Genomic DNA, 15,829 nt, shown 5'->3' on the forward strand with positions numbered 1-15,829 from the left:
CCGGTGCAAGCAGAAAGCTGTTTATTTTCTGTTACATCACTTCGCTTTGCCTTCGAAGGCTGGTCTGTGCTCAGTGTTTTCGTGGTGATGCAAGTCCGCTCTCTCCTCGAGCAGTTGGATCCCTCCCATCTCGCAGCACCTCACAGGTCTCTTCCCCGAGCAGTGCATCGCTGGAGCGAGGAGCAGCTCACGAATCAGCTGCAGGTCCCTGTTTTGAAAAGCAGAGAGACAGAGGCAAAGGAAAAGGGTGGACTCTTATGTGACCTGGTCTTAAAGCAAGACAATCACCATCTGAATTCCAGAAGCCCTGTTCATGTTTGGGGATATTTTTTCGACTGCATGGAATCAGAGAGAAGCCAAAGGATGGGAAATGCCTGCATCCCCCTGAAAAGAATTGCTTATTGCCTATGTCTCTTATCTGCGCTTTTGCTGACTGAGGGGAAGAAACCAGCGAAGCCAAAATGCCCTGCCGTGTGTACTTGTACCAAAGATAATGCTTTATGTGAGAATGCCAGATCCATTCCACGCACCGTTCCTCCTGACGTTATCTCATTGTAAGGCCCGTAAGCATTTTGGTATCTAATTTACAATTTAAAAATTCCAGCCGATGTATTTGGGGCTTTGTATGTATTGCTAGAAGGGCATGGGGAGAGATTCCTCTTGCACGCTTGGCCATTTGACAGGGCTAACATTTTGCTGCATTTAGAAATTTTGATTTTTATTAGCTGCTACAGAACATGCTTAGATATCTTCCACCCCTGAACATTATTATGAGAAACCTGTAGCAGATTCATCTCTCCTACTTCATCTGGGAAGGAACAGTATCGTACTTCATAAAATAGTGTCAAATAGTGACTGTTTTGCTAAACTGGATTAACATAAGGTTTGTTCTGTGTGTGTGTCTCTTTGTGTCTGTTTGTTGTTTTGTTTTGTTTTGTTTTCTTTCAGGTCCTTTGTGAGATCTGGTTTTACTGAAATCTCAGAAGGGAGTTTTTTATTCACACCATCGCTGCAGCTCTTGTGAGAAATATTTATATCATGACTATTTTTAATATAGCATATATTTAGATAAACCCTCTAGTAAAACGATCTCAATATTAATTTTGTCAAATGTGATTATATTTCTGGAGAGGAAAGGAATATCAGTAAAGTGAGGTAGATGGGTTTGTTTGCGACTTGACACCAACGGTGCGGATTGATGCTTGCAATTGTAAATTTGCTAACCTGTAATGCTAGCTACTTTCATGGCTATTTATGAAGTTGTTGGAATGTTGCAACAATGATCTTCATTTCATTCCACCCTTTTACTTTCATTTTTGACTTGGGAACTTTGGTTATTTTACCCTGGAGTTTCTGAATTAGTCAATACAGAACCCAGCATAACATATGCGCTCAAGATGTTGTCCTCGGGGACCTGGGGCAGGCTGCTACTCTGTATGATTTACCATGTGGGGAAGAAAAATCTCAGTTCTTTCTAGGTAATTCCTTAAAATATTCATTCTCAAGTGACTGCTTTCTAATCTCATCTAATTTGTAACTCATCCCCTTATAAGGAGGGAAAGAAAATATTAATATAGGATAGTGCAAAGGATTAGTCTTTGCTGTGTGTTTTAAGTTAGCCACGAGGGAACCATATATTCAGTCTATGTCTGAAAATAGTCAAAAAATAATATTTGACTAAGAAATCAGATCTCTCCACAGTCATAATGTAACATGGATAATTTGTTCTGACATGTAACGTTTGGCCATTGGAGTGTTAGTTCTTAGAGCAGGACCACATACAGGGGCAAGAGGTCCCCCCCGTTCTCAGGTGTCAGGCCACAGACTGGGTTGTAGTTACCGGTTCCAGGGGGGGAATCAGCCAAATGTCCATCAACTGAGCTGTAGTTATCTTAACTGCATGATCCTGGACCCAAGTTTTTTTGCTTGTTTTCTGGTTTTTGTTTTCGTGCCTTAATTGGCCATTTTGGCCGTTTGAGGTTTTATATACAGAGGCAAACAGCATGGATTTGAAATGTGAGAGACCTGTGTGTAAATCTCACCCTACCACTCCCTAGAAACTAGACATGAAATTGTGTGCAAATGACTAACTCTCTCTGAACCTCAGTCTCCTCATCTGTAAAATGGAGGTGATGACACCTTGAAGAGTTATCAGACATAAATAAGATTTAAGTAGATAAAATGCTTGGCATAGGATGTGACAAATGGTTGCACATTTTATAAATGGTAGGGTTTTAACTTTTTACATAAAGCTAAAAGAGCTAAAAAAGAATCACTTAATCTATTGTTTCATCTATATGAAATCCCCAAACTGGTTTGACTAATTCATTTCATAAACCTGATCAGGTGTTTTGACATTATGTAATAATGTTGGCTACTGTCCTTCTACTAGCTAATGTCTTTGAATGATTAACAATTGAGTAGAATATTCCTAAGTGATTTATCTGTTTGACTGGTGGCTAATAGTGTGACTAGGGGAAGTGTTAGTACATCAAACAAATTCAAAAAAGACAGAGTCTTTAGCACATAAAGGGGCAAAGTCTTCAGTGCTGGGATCCTTCCGTAGGATAAGAATGGCTTGTATGTGAGAAAGTGATCAGTTGTGCCTATGTTATTATTTGTTAAATACATAAATTTTTAAAAGCATCCTTTTGTTGAGCTAAGGCACCTCTCTCTCCCCAGAAGAGTTAAATAGATCAGTCCTTAAAATTCGAGACGTGTCAGTTGACACATACTACTCAAATTCCAACACTGGATGGTCGTTAGCTGTGACACAGAAAGCCTGGATCAATCAACCTCATCAGTTAGCACCTCTCCACTTTGTGTTTCTGCTGGGTGGACCCAGCCTCAGCAAACACAGATGCTGGACAATGTTATAGAAATAGTTACCGGCTGCTGCAGAGTAATGTGATTACACGTATTTAGAATCACAGAGGAAAGCCAAGGAACTGGTTTTTAAATAGCCCACACCCGAGTGTGTGTGCCGTGCCCCTGCGTTCCATGCTCTGAGTTCCTATGGAACATTCCAGCCCTTATTTCTAAAAGCAGTTCAGTTTTCAGAAATAACAAAAGGGCGAGTAATTCTTGCCCTGGATGTCCTTACTTAACTCACATTGGCTAACCTCAACATGGCAGATTTGTGCCAGGGCTGATCTTATGCAAAATTGTCCAGGGTCAAAGTTTGTCTCTGATCTCCAGGATCCTGTTTCCTAAAGATTTTACTCCCCATTCTTCCTGTCCAATGTTCTCTGTTTCCTCCTGTCGTTGGGAAAGGGTCTAATAAGCGCATTTTCACTGAGGAGAAAATAAATGAAAAGGCTCCAAGTATGAATAGTGCCACAATCATAACAGTGGTGGGAATGCATGGCTCACAGACAGAAAGAGTTTTTCTGTAGGACAGGGCCATCCACTACCCTGAAAACCCCACACTGGAACATGAAGACCCAGGGGTCTTATTTGCCTTTGCATGACTTTTGCCATCAGACCAGACCTGGATCACACCAGCCATTGCTTGGGGTTTGCAATGAATTCTAATGGTATTTGTGACCGCGGATTACCAAACTGACCTGTCATATCCTGTGAAGAGATAAACTTCAGAATCGATTCTGCTTGATTGATGTACAAAGGCAGTTGGTTTCTTGCTAAGTTGTGGAAAAGAGAAAAGAAATGACCCGTTCCCGTCGCCCACCCTAACAATCTGATAACTTCATTATGGCCCCAAATGCTTTTTCAGACCTTCTGCAGAAGGCATGATGAGAAGTACTTTTTGAAATGTCAGCCTGGGGTACTGAGGGAAACAGACATAGTGCCTCCTTAAGTTACATGTAATGTTTTGGGGGAAAAGATCCTGGTAGGCCTTGGCTGGCAATGTGTGTTGGAGAACAAGAAAAACAAAAGCCCACACTCTGTAGAGAGGAAGAATAAAATTATCCAATAAAAATTCATCAGATTAGTTATACAAACCTATTTTTTTAAAAAACACCTAGGGTTTTAAACAACAGCAACAAAACCTTTCCCGAGCAAATGTAATTTCATTCATGTTTCCATAGGCCTGCTGTGAAACATAACCAATGGGAATGATTATTCATTCTAGTCTGTTTTTAGTGATAGGGAGTGGTACTTGTAGTGAAGGCAATTTACAGAAATGTGTTTTCACACAGGACAGTCCTGTTCTTCTCAACCACAGACTAAAATCCCCAATGATATAGGCTCATTACAGAAGTAAAATTCAAATTTAAGAGTATAAAATGTGGCCACATTGCCATTTGTTGATAAAATTTTTAATAAACTAAAGCTATCCAACCCTAAAGAGAGTTCTATTTGCAGGGAGTAAATTACAGGGTTAGGTTAGTATCATGCACACAAAAAAATCTTTATATAAGAATTTGGTGTAACCAGAAAAAATTCTGTTTATTCCAGTGAGATTTGATCTTGTCTGAAGCAATAGAATTGATCCCTCTGGGGAAAAAATATCATCATTTCTTTTATTAATCCACAATCAATACATAAATATATAGCCCATAAGAAATCAAAAACTAAAAAACAGAAAAGCAAACAGCATGAACAAGATAAATCATAAGTCCATCCTTACTAAGATTTTATCATTCAGTTCTTCAAAATATTATTTGTCCAGGGAAAAATATCCATAGCCTATCTCACCTATACAGTGATTAGCCTCTTTTTCTATTCCTCCTTATATGACAAATGTAAGACACATTTAGCAATCTTCAGTGACAACTCAAGCCAAACCTATCAGCTAAGAGGGCTTCTAGAGGAATTACTGGCTGGTTATGGATGAGCATGTTTTGGTTTGTGCCCAGTTGATGGCCCACAAGAGACCAAAAAGTAAAAATTTCTATCACCTAGGCTGTTTTGTCTACAATCTGCCCAATGACCCATAGCTCTGATTTTTAACTTCTTAATTAATTAATTGTTGTGACTGTGCACACAGCCCTGTACAACAAATGTTTTCTCTGAAAGTGTACTTCATTCTCTCAATTATTCAAGCAAGAAACTTAGGAGTTACCTCTCGCTCATGTCCACTTTCAACAGGAAACAGCATGAGAATCTGCCATCTCCTCTTCACCCCAGGACCATGGCCCTAACTGAGGCTGCAATCACTGTTCCACAGGCTGCTGGGGAGCTTCTGCACTGGTCCCCCTGCTTCCGGTCCCTATCCTCCCCACCTCCATCAGTGTTACCTTCTTGAAGCGCAGATCTCATCATGTCACCCTCATGCTTGGAAGCCTTTAATGGTTCCCTAGAAACAGAGAAACATCTGAACATCTGAGTTGGTATTAATAGAATTTGGCTATTTGTCTAGGGTCATCTCTCGCAGTACTGACTGCACACACACATACACACACACAAACACACACACACTGGAAGAGCCATCCATACCAGCCTGAACTACCTCTATTTTCTCAAGCTCTGTAGATTTTACTGATGTCTGTAGTTTTTCCTGTCTTTTTTTTTTTTTTTTTTTTTTTTTTTTTGCGGTATGCGGGCCTCTCACTGTTGTGGCCTCTCCCGCCGCGGAGCACAAGCTCCAGACGTGCAGGCCCAACAGCCATGGCTCACGGGCCCGGCCGCTCCACGGCATGTGGGATCCTCCCGGACCGGGGCACGAACCCGCGTCCCCTGCATCGGCAGGCAGACTCCCAACCACTGCACCACCAGGGAAGCCCCTTTCCTGTCATTTTTAGAGCTAACTGTGCTTGTGTCTGCCCTTGTTGCTCACGGAGCATTCTCAATAGCCAAGGTCCTAGAAAAGAGCCTGGATGTTATAAGCTTAGATCTTGCTTACTGTATGTTTGTTGAATTCAGTTCATATTTTTATAGATTTTATACTAGAGATTCCTGTTTTCCTATCCGTAGATAGTCTCGGTCATGTACCTGCTCTTTTGTATGTTTTGTATACACAACCAGATTTCATGTGAATTAATAGTGTGGACGTGTGGAAAGTGGGCTGAACCAAAAAAAAACCAAACATGAAGAGATATTTGTTCATGACATTATGATGTCAAACTTCTTCAACACATATTTCCAGTGTACGGGAACTTAAAAGGCAAAGCATCCAAAATCTTTCTTTAGACCCACCTCCTGAATCCCTTTTGTTTCACTCTGATTTCCTCTCGGTCTTTGACAAGTACAAAATCATATTTGCTGCCCAGGTTCTCTCCCAGGGTTGACTAGCCTCTCTCCTGTGAAGGTTCAAAGTCCCCCTTCATCCAGTCTGACAGGATATCCAAAGAAAAATGTTGGTTAAGCATTATTAAGATGAAGAGCAAATTTATGAACACAGAGAATGTATCATAAGGCAGTCATGATAAGCTCTCTTATTTTGTACAAAATGATATTCAGTTGCTTGGTGAGGATGGTGACTCTTGCCCATTGTTGAGCCTATGGCTGAGATAGGCTACAAAATGATCACAGGGCATTACAATGACAGCTGTGATATCAAAATGGCTAACCCTGGTGAGCTGGCAATGTGGCAAGCAGCAAAGAACACAGGTTTTGTGGTCAAATAGACAAGGGTTCAAATCCCATCCCACTCTGCTGCTTCCTAGTTCTGTGATTTGGGGCAAGTTTAACCAAGCCTCATTATCTGCATCTACAAAGTGGGCAATAACCATAGTGCCTGTTACACAGGATTACAGTCAGGATTCAATGAAACAGTACATGTAAGGCACTTGGCACGGTTCCTGTAACTCAATAAACATTAGCTTTCATTATAGTTCTGAAAATCACTTTAATTTGAACGACCTTAACATCAGATTAGCATCTGATTGTATAGTTTGGGTTTGCCTACAGTGCTAGCTTTAAAATTTTATTGTTCTACGCATAGGTTTCCATCAGAACCTGCTAAGAAATCTTTCTTCAAATACTTCTCACAAGAAACATGAACTATTTACCTTTCTGAGAATGGGAGGGGAAAGGAGAAGCAGAACCCTTTCACTTCTTCCTCATGAAAACACAACTGGAACCGTATTTTGTAAACATGTCAAGTTTTGTTAAAAATAATTAACACTGGCCAGTCTTCAGATGAGTAGTTCTGTGGTAAGATGGAAAGAAGCCTGAAGTAGAAGTCAGGAGACTTGGGTTTGAAATCCAGTTCAGACAGTAATGGGCTATGTGACCAAGTATCCCTGGGCCTCAGATTTTATATGTAGAAAATACCAGAGATAGATTAAATTATGGTTCTCAAACTCAAATGCCCAATGGGGGTTGGGGTGATAAGGTAAATGAAGGAAAACAGTTGGGTATAAGACAGTAGGGAGTGGTAGTGACTGGGGTAAACCAGACAAGACATGTCTTACCTTAAAATGACATCTTCAGTTTCAACTGATTATTGCTGATGAGAATGTGGCACATGAATATGCGGTCTTATTTTTTAAATTTTCAGGGGAAGGCAGAAATCTGGAGGCAGATTTTTGAAACAGGATAAAGACCAAACAAAACATATGTAATTGGCATTCTGAGACCTTCATGTTCAATTAATTAAGGTCTCTTTCTGCTTAAAAATTCTATTGTATTCTATTCTATTCTACAAACAGAGTACTGTTTGTAGAATAGAATACATAATATAGAAAATGGCCTTGTTAAAGAAAAGGACAAAATTTATTGTATCAATTCTAGCAAACCAGTAAATTAGATTGTTAAATGAAAGAGCCTCATTCTATGTAATTGACTATTATAAAGTTATTATTAGAATAATAATGTAGCTCCCAATTTCCCAAGCAGGTCCACTGGGACTTTACCAGGACCTCCCATGGTGGCTGATGGTAAAACAATGTTTCAATATCCCTCCCATGGGGCAAGGACTGGAAAGGAATTGTTGAGCCCATTTACATGGCAGGATGACAGGTGTTTGCCTGTGTGAATTGTGATTAAAAAACAATGAGCCTTTAAAAAATAAACAGACTAGAATTTATATGCACAAGTAACTCCTGACTTGCAGAGAATTCCTTACGGGAGATCAGAGATTCTTCCTAACTTTGCTTCTATAGCTAAAAGTTTCTAGATCTTTGAGAATTGTCTTCACTGCCAGTTTACAAGTCATACAATAAAACCAGGCAAAGTTTTGTTAGGGGACATTTGTCATTTTTGTATTGACTGATGCCAAGCACTGTATATGTCTCATTTTTTATTTCATCATCACAATAACCCTGTGAGGAAGTGTGATTATGTCCATTTTGCAGATGAAGCACTGAATCCTAGAAGGGTTAGGTAACCTCCGCGATGTCACACCCCTCATAAGTCGCAGAGCCGGAGTGTTAAACCCACATCCTCACTTTTAACTACTTCTCTCTGCTTCCTCTTGAACATGAATAACGGGGCTTAACTTTGCATAGCTTTCTTCTCCAAATCAAATCCCCTCTCAAAGGGTCAACCTTTGCCATTAGTGAGAATATGCAGGGGATGTGTCCTCATTCCTGGAGACAATCACTGACAAGCCCTTTGAAAGAGTGGCCCGCTGCAAGGACATCGAGTTTCCCTAGGGTTCAACTCTCCTTTGTATGTGTAAATTCTGGTCTCCTTCCTTTGAAAGAGAGAGAGAGAGAGTGTGAAGAAAAGAGCAAATGGAAAGGGACTTATATACTTTAAAGTTATATTTTAGACCAATGTTTTCTAAACTCGTGTCCTATAGAACAGTTGTCCTGAAAAAAAAAAAAGAGTTCTGTGCTCAAATAAATTTGGGAAACTGCTCATTCTATCCCTGCTTGGCTACTCGCAATGCACCTTGGCTTAGAAAAGTCTCTGGAATTATTTTATGTTGTTTTCCTTTTCTTAACCTGCAACAGAATATTGGGAATCTATGCCTTCAGTGTTCGCTTTATTTATTTATTTTTAAAGAGCTTCTTTTTATTTTTTATTATTTTTATTATTTATTTATTTATTTATTTATTTATGGCTGTGTTGGGTCTTCATTGCTGTGCACGGGCTTTCTCTAGTTGTGGCAAGCGGGGGCTACTCTTCGTTGCGGTGCGGGGCTTCTCACTGTGGTGGCTTCTCTTGTTGCGGAGCACGGGCTCTAGGTGCGTGGGCTTCAGTAGTTGTGGCACACCGGCTCAGTAACTGTGGCTCTCGGGCTCTAGAGGGCAGTCTCAGTAGTTGTGGCACACGGGCTTAGTTGATCCGCGGCATGTGGGATCTTCCTGGACCAGGGCTCGAACCCATGTCTCCTGCATCGGCAGGCGGATTCTTAACCACTGCGCCACCAGGGAAGTCCCTTGCTTTATTTATTAGCTTAATTATTTATACCTCAGCTTGTTCTAGAGAGGCTTGCTAACAGAGCTTGGGTGGGTAGAAAGAATCCTATCTTAAAGGATCCATTAAGCCATCTATCTCCATATAGGGAGTGACTCACGGCCAGGCTCTCCACCTGGTCAAGCAGCGTGGCACACTCTGCTTCTTTGGGGACCTCCCAGTGGAGCTCCATCTTTCAGAGGAAGTAGATTATCACTTGCAGCCCATTCAATAGGAAAAAGCCCCTTGAGCTTAAATTTACACTCTCACTATTTTTGTTTTGAGAGGATTCCCTCACAGCTATTTCCCAAATGGCTAATCCAGCATTTCTCTGGGTATACACACTGTATGTAAAACTCAATGATACAAGGGTCCCATTATCAATAAGATTGGGAAGCTGCATATTTAAATCCCTTTTGAAGAGTCTCAATTTACTTTAGAAAGATTCGTGTAATTAGGAACCCCGAGTAACTTCATTTACCCACTTTCCCCAAATTTATTTGTTGGTTTTTTCTGTTGTTGTTCATGTAAAACCTCTCAACCCAGTAAAGGCCTTGTGTTCCAAGGACTACACTCTGGGAACTACGGGGTAAGGCTTGCCTAGATTTGTAGCAGATACTGGGCAGACCCGATAGGACTAAAAAGAGGAAGCATGGCCTTGCCCATGACCATTACCAGTCCGGGGGGAGATCATACCTGAGCACAGAATCCCAGCTCTGCCAGTTACAAGCTTCAAATTACTTTACCTCTCTCACCTTGGGTTTCTTTGTATTTTAAATGGAGACTATAAAACCTACATTACAGTGTTTATTGGAGGATTAAAATGAGTTAATAGATGGCAATCTGATAAAGATGAGGCTTGGCATAGAATAGGCTTTAAATAAAATTTAAGTCCCTCCTCCTTTGTTTTTTAGGAGCAGGGAAATACAGACTGAATTTACAAACAACATCGGGAGGGTGGGCTATTGACTAGTTATGCCAATGTCTATAAAGGAAAGGTTTTGACTATCCTGGGAGGAGAGGTAATGAGCTATAAAACAAGAGGGGTGGGTCCATGCTCAAGTCTTTGCTAGTGTGCATGCCAAGAATATTCCCCAGGGAATCCCTGCAAATCTAAAATCTACATTCTAAACCTGGCGCTGCTGCTGACAAAAGATGTGGCCTTGAATAAGTCATTTAATTCTGCAGGCCTCAGTTTCCTCACCTGAGGAATTGAATGGCATATCTCTCTAGGGTGCCCCCTCCCAGACTTATGAGAGCAAAAGTAAGGTTACTCTCCATCAATCCAGATCAAAGAGGTGGTGGTCTACTTAAGGATCAGCTGAATTACATTGAAAATGTTTTCCAAGGATGAAAGTCAAAAAGAACTGTGACATAACGCGCTCATATGTGATGTTTCCCATTTTAATGCTTCCCTATCTTAAGAGCATATTTTAAAATATTCAGATGTAAATTATTCACGTGGCACATGCACTTAGAATGTGTGCATTTAACTAAAGTTAATCATCAGCCTATTATTAATTTTCATTCAACCAGTCCTATTCTTTTGGATAAAGGAGAATATTAGTAACAGCTAGCAGGTCTGAATCATTTAAGCAGAGGCAGCTCTAAACAAGTTGGCCAGCCCCTCCAGCTATGCCCTCGAATCTTCCAACAGGTGTAACCCATGCATCTTGCTCTCTCATTTACATATATATGTGCACATATACACATACAGGCACACATATGTACTTGGAAGTATGTTTACGCAACACTGCCCATGGCTGCCTAATTCCCTGGACAATGCTCATAACAGTTCTCTTAGGTAGGTGACAATCTCACTGGACCTCAGTTTCCCACTCTGTATAACTAAGGTCCTTTGCTAGAGCTAGAAGCTCTTCCAGCTCTGATATTTTATGTCTATGCTCTTTGCTGAGCGATTCCTTGGCAGAAGCATTGGAGACACGCTCTTGTACATTATCTCATGGAATTCTTAGAATCTTCCAGGAAATCTTTTTGCTATTATCATTCCTATTTTAACAGATGATGAAATAGATTTACTTCCTTGATGTATCATGTATATAATAAGTGGCAGCCACAAACTTAGAAACCAGATTCTCTGTTCTATGTCTAATCAGTGCCATCTCTAAGTGACAGCCCAATGCTGGCTGCTCACTCTTCTTCATCCAGACTAGCCCTTACTGAGGGTGGGGGGGCATTATGGGAGAGCCCCCTAAATCATCCACCCCTCCATAGCTGCAAGAATCTGCTTTGGGCTGGAAGATAAAATGCAGACCCCTTGTGGAACAATGACAACTCTGATGGCAAAGATGTCACAGGTGACTAGAGAGTCTGAAGAAGTGTCAGTAGAGCCCGGGGGCCCTGATGTGACCAGATGAGCAGTCTGGTTTAAGACAAGGGGAGATTTTCCCAGCAGGGTTACTCCTCCCATTCAGCCATCTGCAGACCTGCCACCCCACTATGCCCCACTCCTCATGTAGAGGCCACGCCTCCTCTTCCATGAATGAAGCCTGCAGCACTACAAGCCTGACGCATACATCTTTCAAGCTAGTTTAGACCCCTCATTTGACAACACAGAGAGGAGAAGTGATGTGCTCAAGGCCACACAGAGGATTTATGGCCAAGTGGGAATGAAGACCCAGGCTTTGCGATTTCCTCTGCAGCATGCTCCTTCCCTGGTCCCTAGAAGAGGTGAGAAGCCAGGGTAAGAAACCGCTTCAGCAGCCCATCAGCCTTGGCATCGACACATGTCCCTCCTGCCCAGTTATTTTACTCTTGTGGACCCCCAGCTGGACGTTGGGCAGCCTTAGCCTTGACCTCCTTCTAATGTAGCTAGATCCTCATTCTGTGACCCTCTGCTTCTTCCTTTACTTCTCTGTTGCTGAGCCCAGCACTTGAGCTCCATGCTAACCCTATCACACACTTCTCAGCTCCTTTTTTTTTTTTTTGCCGTACGCAGGCCTCTCACTGTTGTGGCCTCTCCCGTTGCGGAGCACAGGCTCCAGATGCGCAGGCTCAGCGGCCATGGCTCACGGGCCCAGCTGCTCCATGGCATGTGGGATCTTCCCGGACCGGGGCATGAACCCGTGTCCCCTCCATCGGCAGGCAGATTCTCAACCACTGCGCCACCAGGGAAGCCCTCTCTGCTCCTTTTGAATTAAGTGCTGCTGGTCCTAGCTTTTCAACTAGGAACCCCCTAATAACCCTTCAGCCTTGGTGTTAATTTATTGCTTATGGAGAGATGCAACCCACTCCTACAGACAGTTGAAAATAGGTAGTCAGAGGGAAGAACTGGAGCTCAGGGTTAGCAGACATTTTACAGATCTCATCGTCTGGTCCCAGTGCAATATTAATTTTAAATTATGAAAGCTTTTTTAAAAAAACAAACTATCATCAACAGGAAATTTTAAGAATATTATTCTAAATATTTGTTGAAATCAAATATGCAATTTTAAGAGATTACATTTAAAACTTACTGGATGCTTTACATAGAGGTAAAGTCATACTTCTAAATATTGATACTTTCATTTTAAATCAGAAAGAATAAACACATATGAATTGAGCATGACACAATACATATTCTAAGGACCTCAAGAGAAAATAAATAATAAACAGAAAAAATAATAAATTAGGAAGCAGTGGGAATAATAAGTAAATCCAAGATTTCATTTCTGGAAAAACCCAATAAAATAGCAGACATTTGAAGGAAGTAATATGTACTCGCAAGTGGCGGGGCGGGGGAGGGCATTAATTATTCAACAACAGGCTTTGCAAATTTGGGTAAATATCTAGGCAGGAATCAAGGCAATGTCTCACCTCACATCACAGATAAAAGTAAGTCCCAAATAAATTAGAGTCAAAAAAAAAAAAAGCTTAAGGAGGGAGGTTTAGGTAATATTTCATTAATATCAAGGTAGGAAAAAACATTTTAAGAATTACAGCAAAGAAAGAATATATAATAGAAGTTGATATATTTTGTTAAAATGTAAAATGTCTATATGTTAAAAATCATGATTCAAAAGGCAAATCATAATCAATAGGGAAAAACTCAGCATCAAATAAGAAAGGAAAAGAATAGGTAGTATCCTTAGTAAATAAAAGGCACTTAGAAAGCAATAAAAATGGTGAAAGGACATGATTTCATAGAAAAAGAAACAAAAATGATAATACTAAATGTTGGTAAGGATGTGGTAAAAACAGGTGTTTTTATATTCAGAATTGAACATGTAATTTGATACAAGTTAGTAATAAACTAGAGACATACAAACCATATACAATCCAATAATGCTACTTTAAAAAATCTATCCTAAGTCTATTCTAAGGAAAGAATTAGGAATATGGAAAAATACTTGCATGAGAGGGTGGTTATGGTAGTGTTTATAATAGTGAAAATTGGAATCAACAATACAAAAGTTAAATCCCAATATCTCCATAATACAAAACTTACGCGTCTGTTAAAATTATATATTGAAAATGTATTGTCCTGAGAAATTGTTCTTGAAAAAAATAAGTACATGAAAAGGAGGACACAGAATAATATAAAAATTATTATTCCAATTTTATAAATATATACATGTACATATCATATATTTATTATATATACACATATTCACATCTTTAGGTAGTATGATTACAGTGATCTTTATTTTCTTCTTTAAGCTTTTATTTTCCAGAATTTCTACACTGAGCATATAGCGTCCTTAAGCAGAATACACCAAACTGCATTCAGATTTTTAAAATTCTTGACTTGAAAAAAATACAAGTTGACATGATCTTAATGTGACTTTAAGGCTGCTAATTTTGAGTAATTAATTCCTTTAAAAAAGGAATTATGATTTAATTAGATTTCTTAAATCTGCATAAGCTGAGTAGTGTTATTATTGTTGTCTACCAGAATGTGGATGTTGTATCACTATGTGATCCGGGTCCTATACTGAGACCACTCAGTGTGTGGAAAGGGCAGCAGACCAGGAGTCTTGGGCCTCATGACCTTGGTCAAAGCTTTTAACATTCCTCTAGGCCTCAGTTTCCTCCTGCCAAACAGCTATTAACCTACTCTACCACTTTCACAGAGTGGGTTCAAAGACCAAATAAGATAATGCAGCAGGAGTCTATGAAATACAGGCTATTATGGAGGCAACAATCATCATTTAAAGAATGAGCTATTGCCTGCATGGTATTGATAGTTGATATGTATGGTCTTAAATGTCTTTCTTGATAAGGAAATACACACTCCCTTGGTTGCAGAGGAAAAAACTCCTCCCCACACCTTCCACACTCCGTTGTTTTTGTACTGCACTCATGATGGCTAAGAGACCTAAGTGCACAGCCCTTGGGGGGCGGGTACAGAAAGGACAAGGTGCATCCCTGTGTCCACCTCCACCAAAATTCTAGGGAACAGTGCCTGCCTTTTTCCCTCCCTAAGAATAGAGGAAGTGGCAGAGATCTCAAATGTTCCTACAGGATCAGGGGCAGAGGGCAAACTCTACAATATCTCTGCACCAACCTACTGGATGGCCGCTTGGCAAGTGTATGGATAGAGATCTCTGATTTGCAGCTCAGGGTAACCAGTTCATTCAGACAGTACACTTCTCCCCACCCGCCCCTCCATGTGCTACTTTTGTGAGGGCAGTTGTCAAATCTGAGTCCTATTATTGTGGACTCCTGCTGCCTGTAGTTATGGAGACGGGATAATCCACAGCGCCTCTGTGTACCAGAGCAACTATTCCAGCCACACTTGCTGCAAGGAGCACAGGCCCCCTCGGTCACCACAGGTAAAGGAAGGCTATTGTGGCTGACAAGAAAGCTTACCATATGCAGCCCTGGCTGTGTGTAAGAGACACCTGGGGAGCTTTTAAATATGTCATGCCCAGGCCACACCCCAGGCATAGAATTTAACCAGAATCCCTGAGGGCGGAGAACCCGGTATCAGTATTCTTAAAGCTCCCCAGGTGATTCCAAGTGCAACTAAGATTGAGAAGCACAGGTGTAGGATCTAACACAGATGTGGGCATCTCCCTGCTCCAGCCTTCACACACACTGCCCTTTGTGAGGTCTCCTCTGCATTCCACTCTCTTCTGAGTGTGACTTGCACAGTCTGCCTGCCATGGAGCTAACTCAACCCTAAGGCCTCTTTTCTCCTTCAGCTCCTCTGCTGGCTGGTTCCATCTGTGTGTGATTCCAAATCCCCAAGAAGGGATTCATCTTTAGCCCAACTCACCTTTTTGAACCAGACTAGTTGGGCCATGGGATGCTGACTGACCTCAGGATCAGCTACTCTGGATGAAGAATGGAGTCCTTCTTGGTCTCATAATTTATGAAAAGGGACAGAGGTCATGAGGTATAAAACCTGACCACCCTGGTCTGCTCCAGATCTGTTTTGTGTGAAGATGGGGTGGGGTAACACAGTTTACCTTAACAGGGACTTTGGGATTCTTTAACACATCTGGCTCAATAACAAATCATGATATTGAAATCAAACATTTATAAAGGAACCCATACAACTTAAAGATTGGCATTTTACCCCCTTTATAGCACAGGACCTTTTTAAGTTTTTTTAAGTATATATAGGATAATAAAA

The 15,829-nt window shown here is 40.8% G+C and overlaps 1 protein-coding gene across 3 annotated transcripts in view; it reads left to right on the top strand.

Moving 5' to 3' along the window:
• Nucleotides 1-324: 324 nt before the first annotated feature.
• The window catches only part of LGI1 (leucine rich glioma inactivated 1), a gene marked incomplete at both ends in the record, with an annotated part of 32,815 nt that continues 17,310 nt past the window's right edge, over nt 325-15,829 (top strand). For 2 of the 3 annotated variants that reach the window (XM_082630152.1, XM_082630153.1), the window contains 2 exons: nt 340-554; nt 949-1,020. In XM_082630152.1, the coding sequence (XP_082486278.1) occupies nt 340-554; nt 949-1,020 (287 nt within the window). Of the gene's footprint in view, nt 555-948; nt 1,021-15,829 lie in introns of all 3 variants that reach the window. The other variant, XM_082630151.1, reaches the window with a different exon arrangement.

This window comes from Mesoplodon mirus (genome assembly GCF_964341445.2).
Source record: "Mesoplodon mirus genome assembly, chromosome: 2".
In the NCBI taxonomy this organism is placed as follows: domain Eukaryota; kingdom Metazoa; phylum Chordata; class Mammalia; order Artiodactyla; family Ziphiidae; genus Mesoplodon; species Mesoplodon mirus.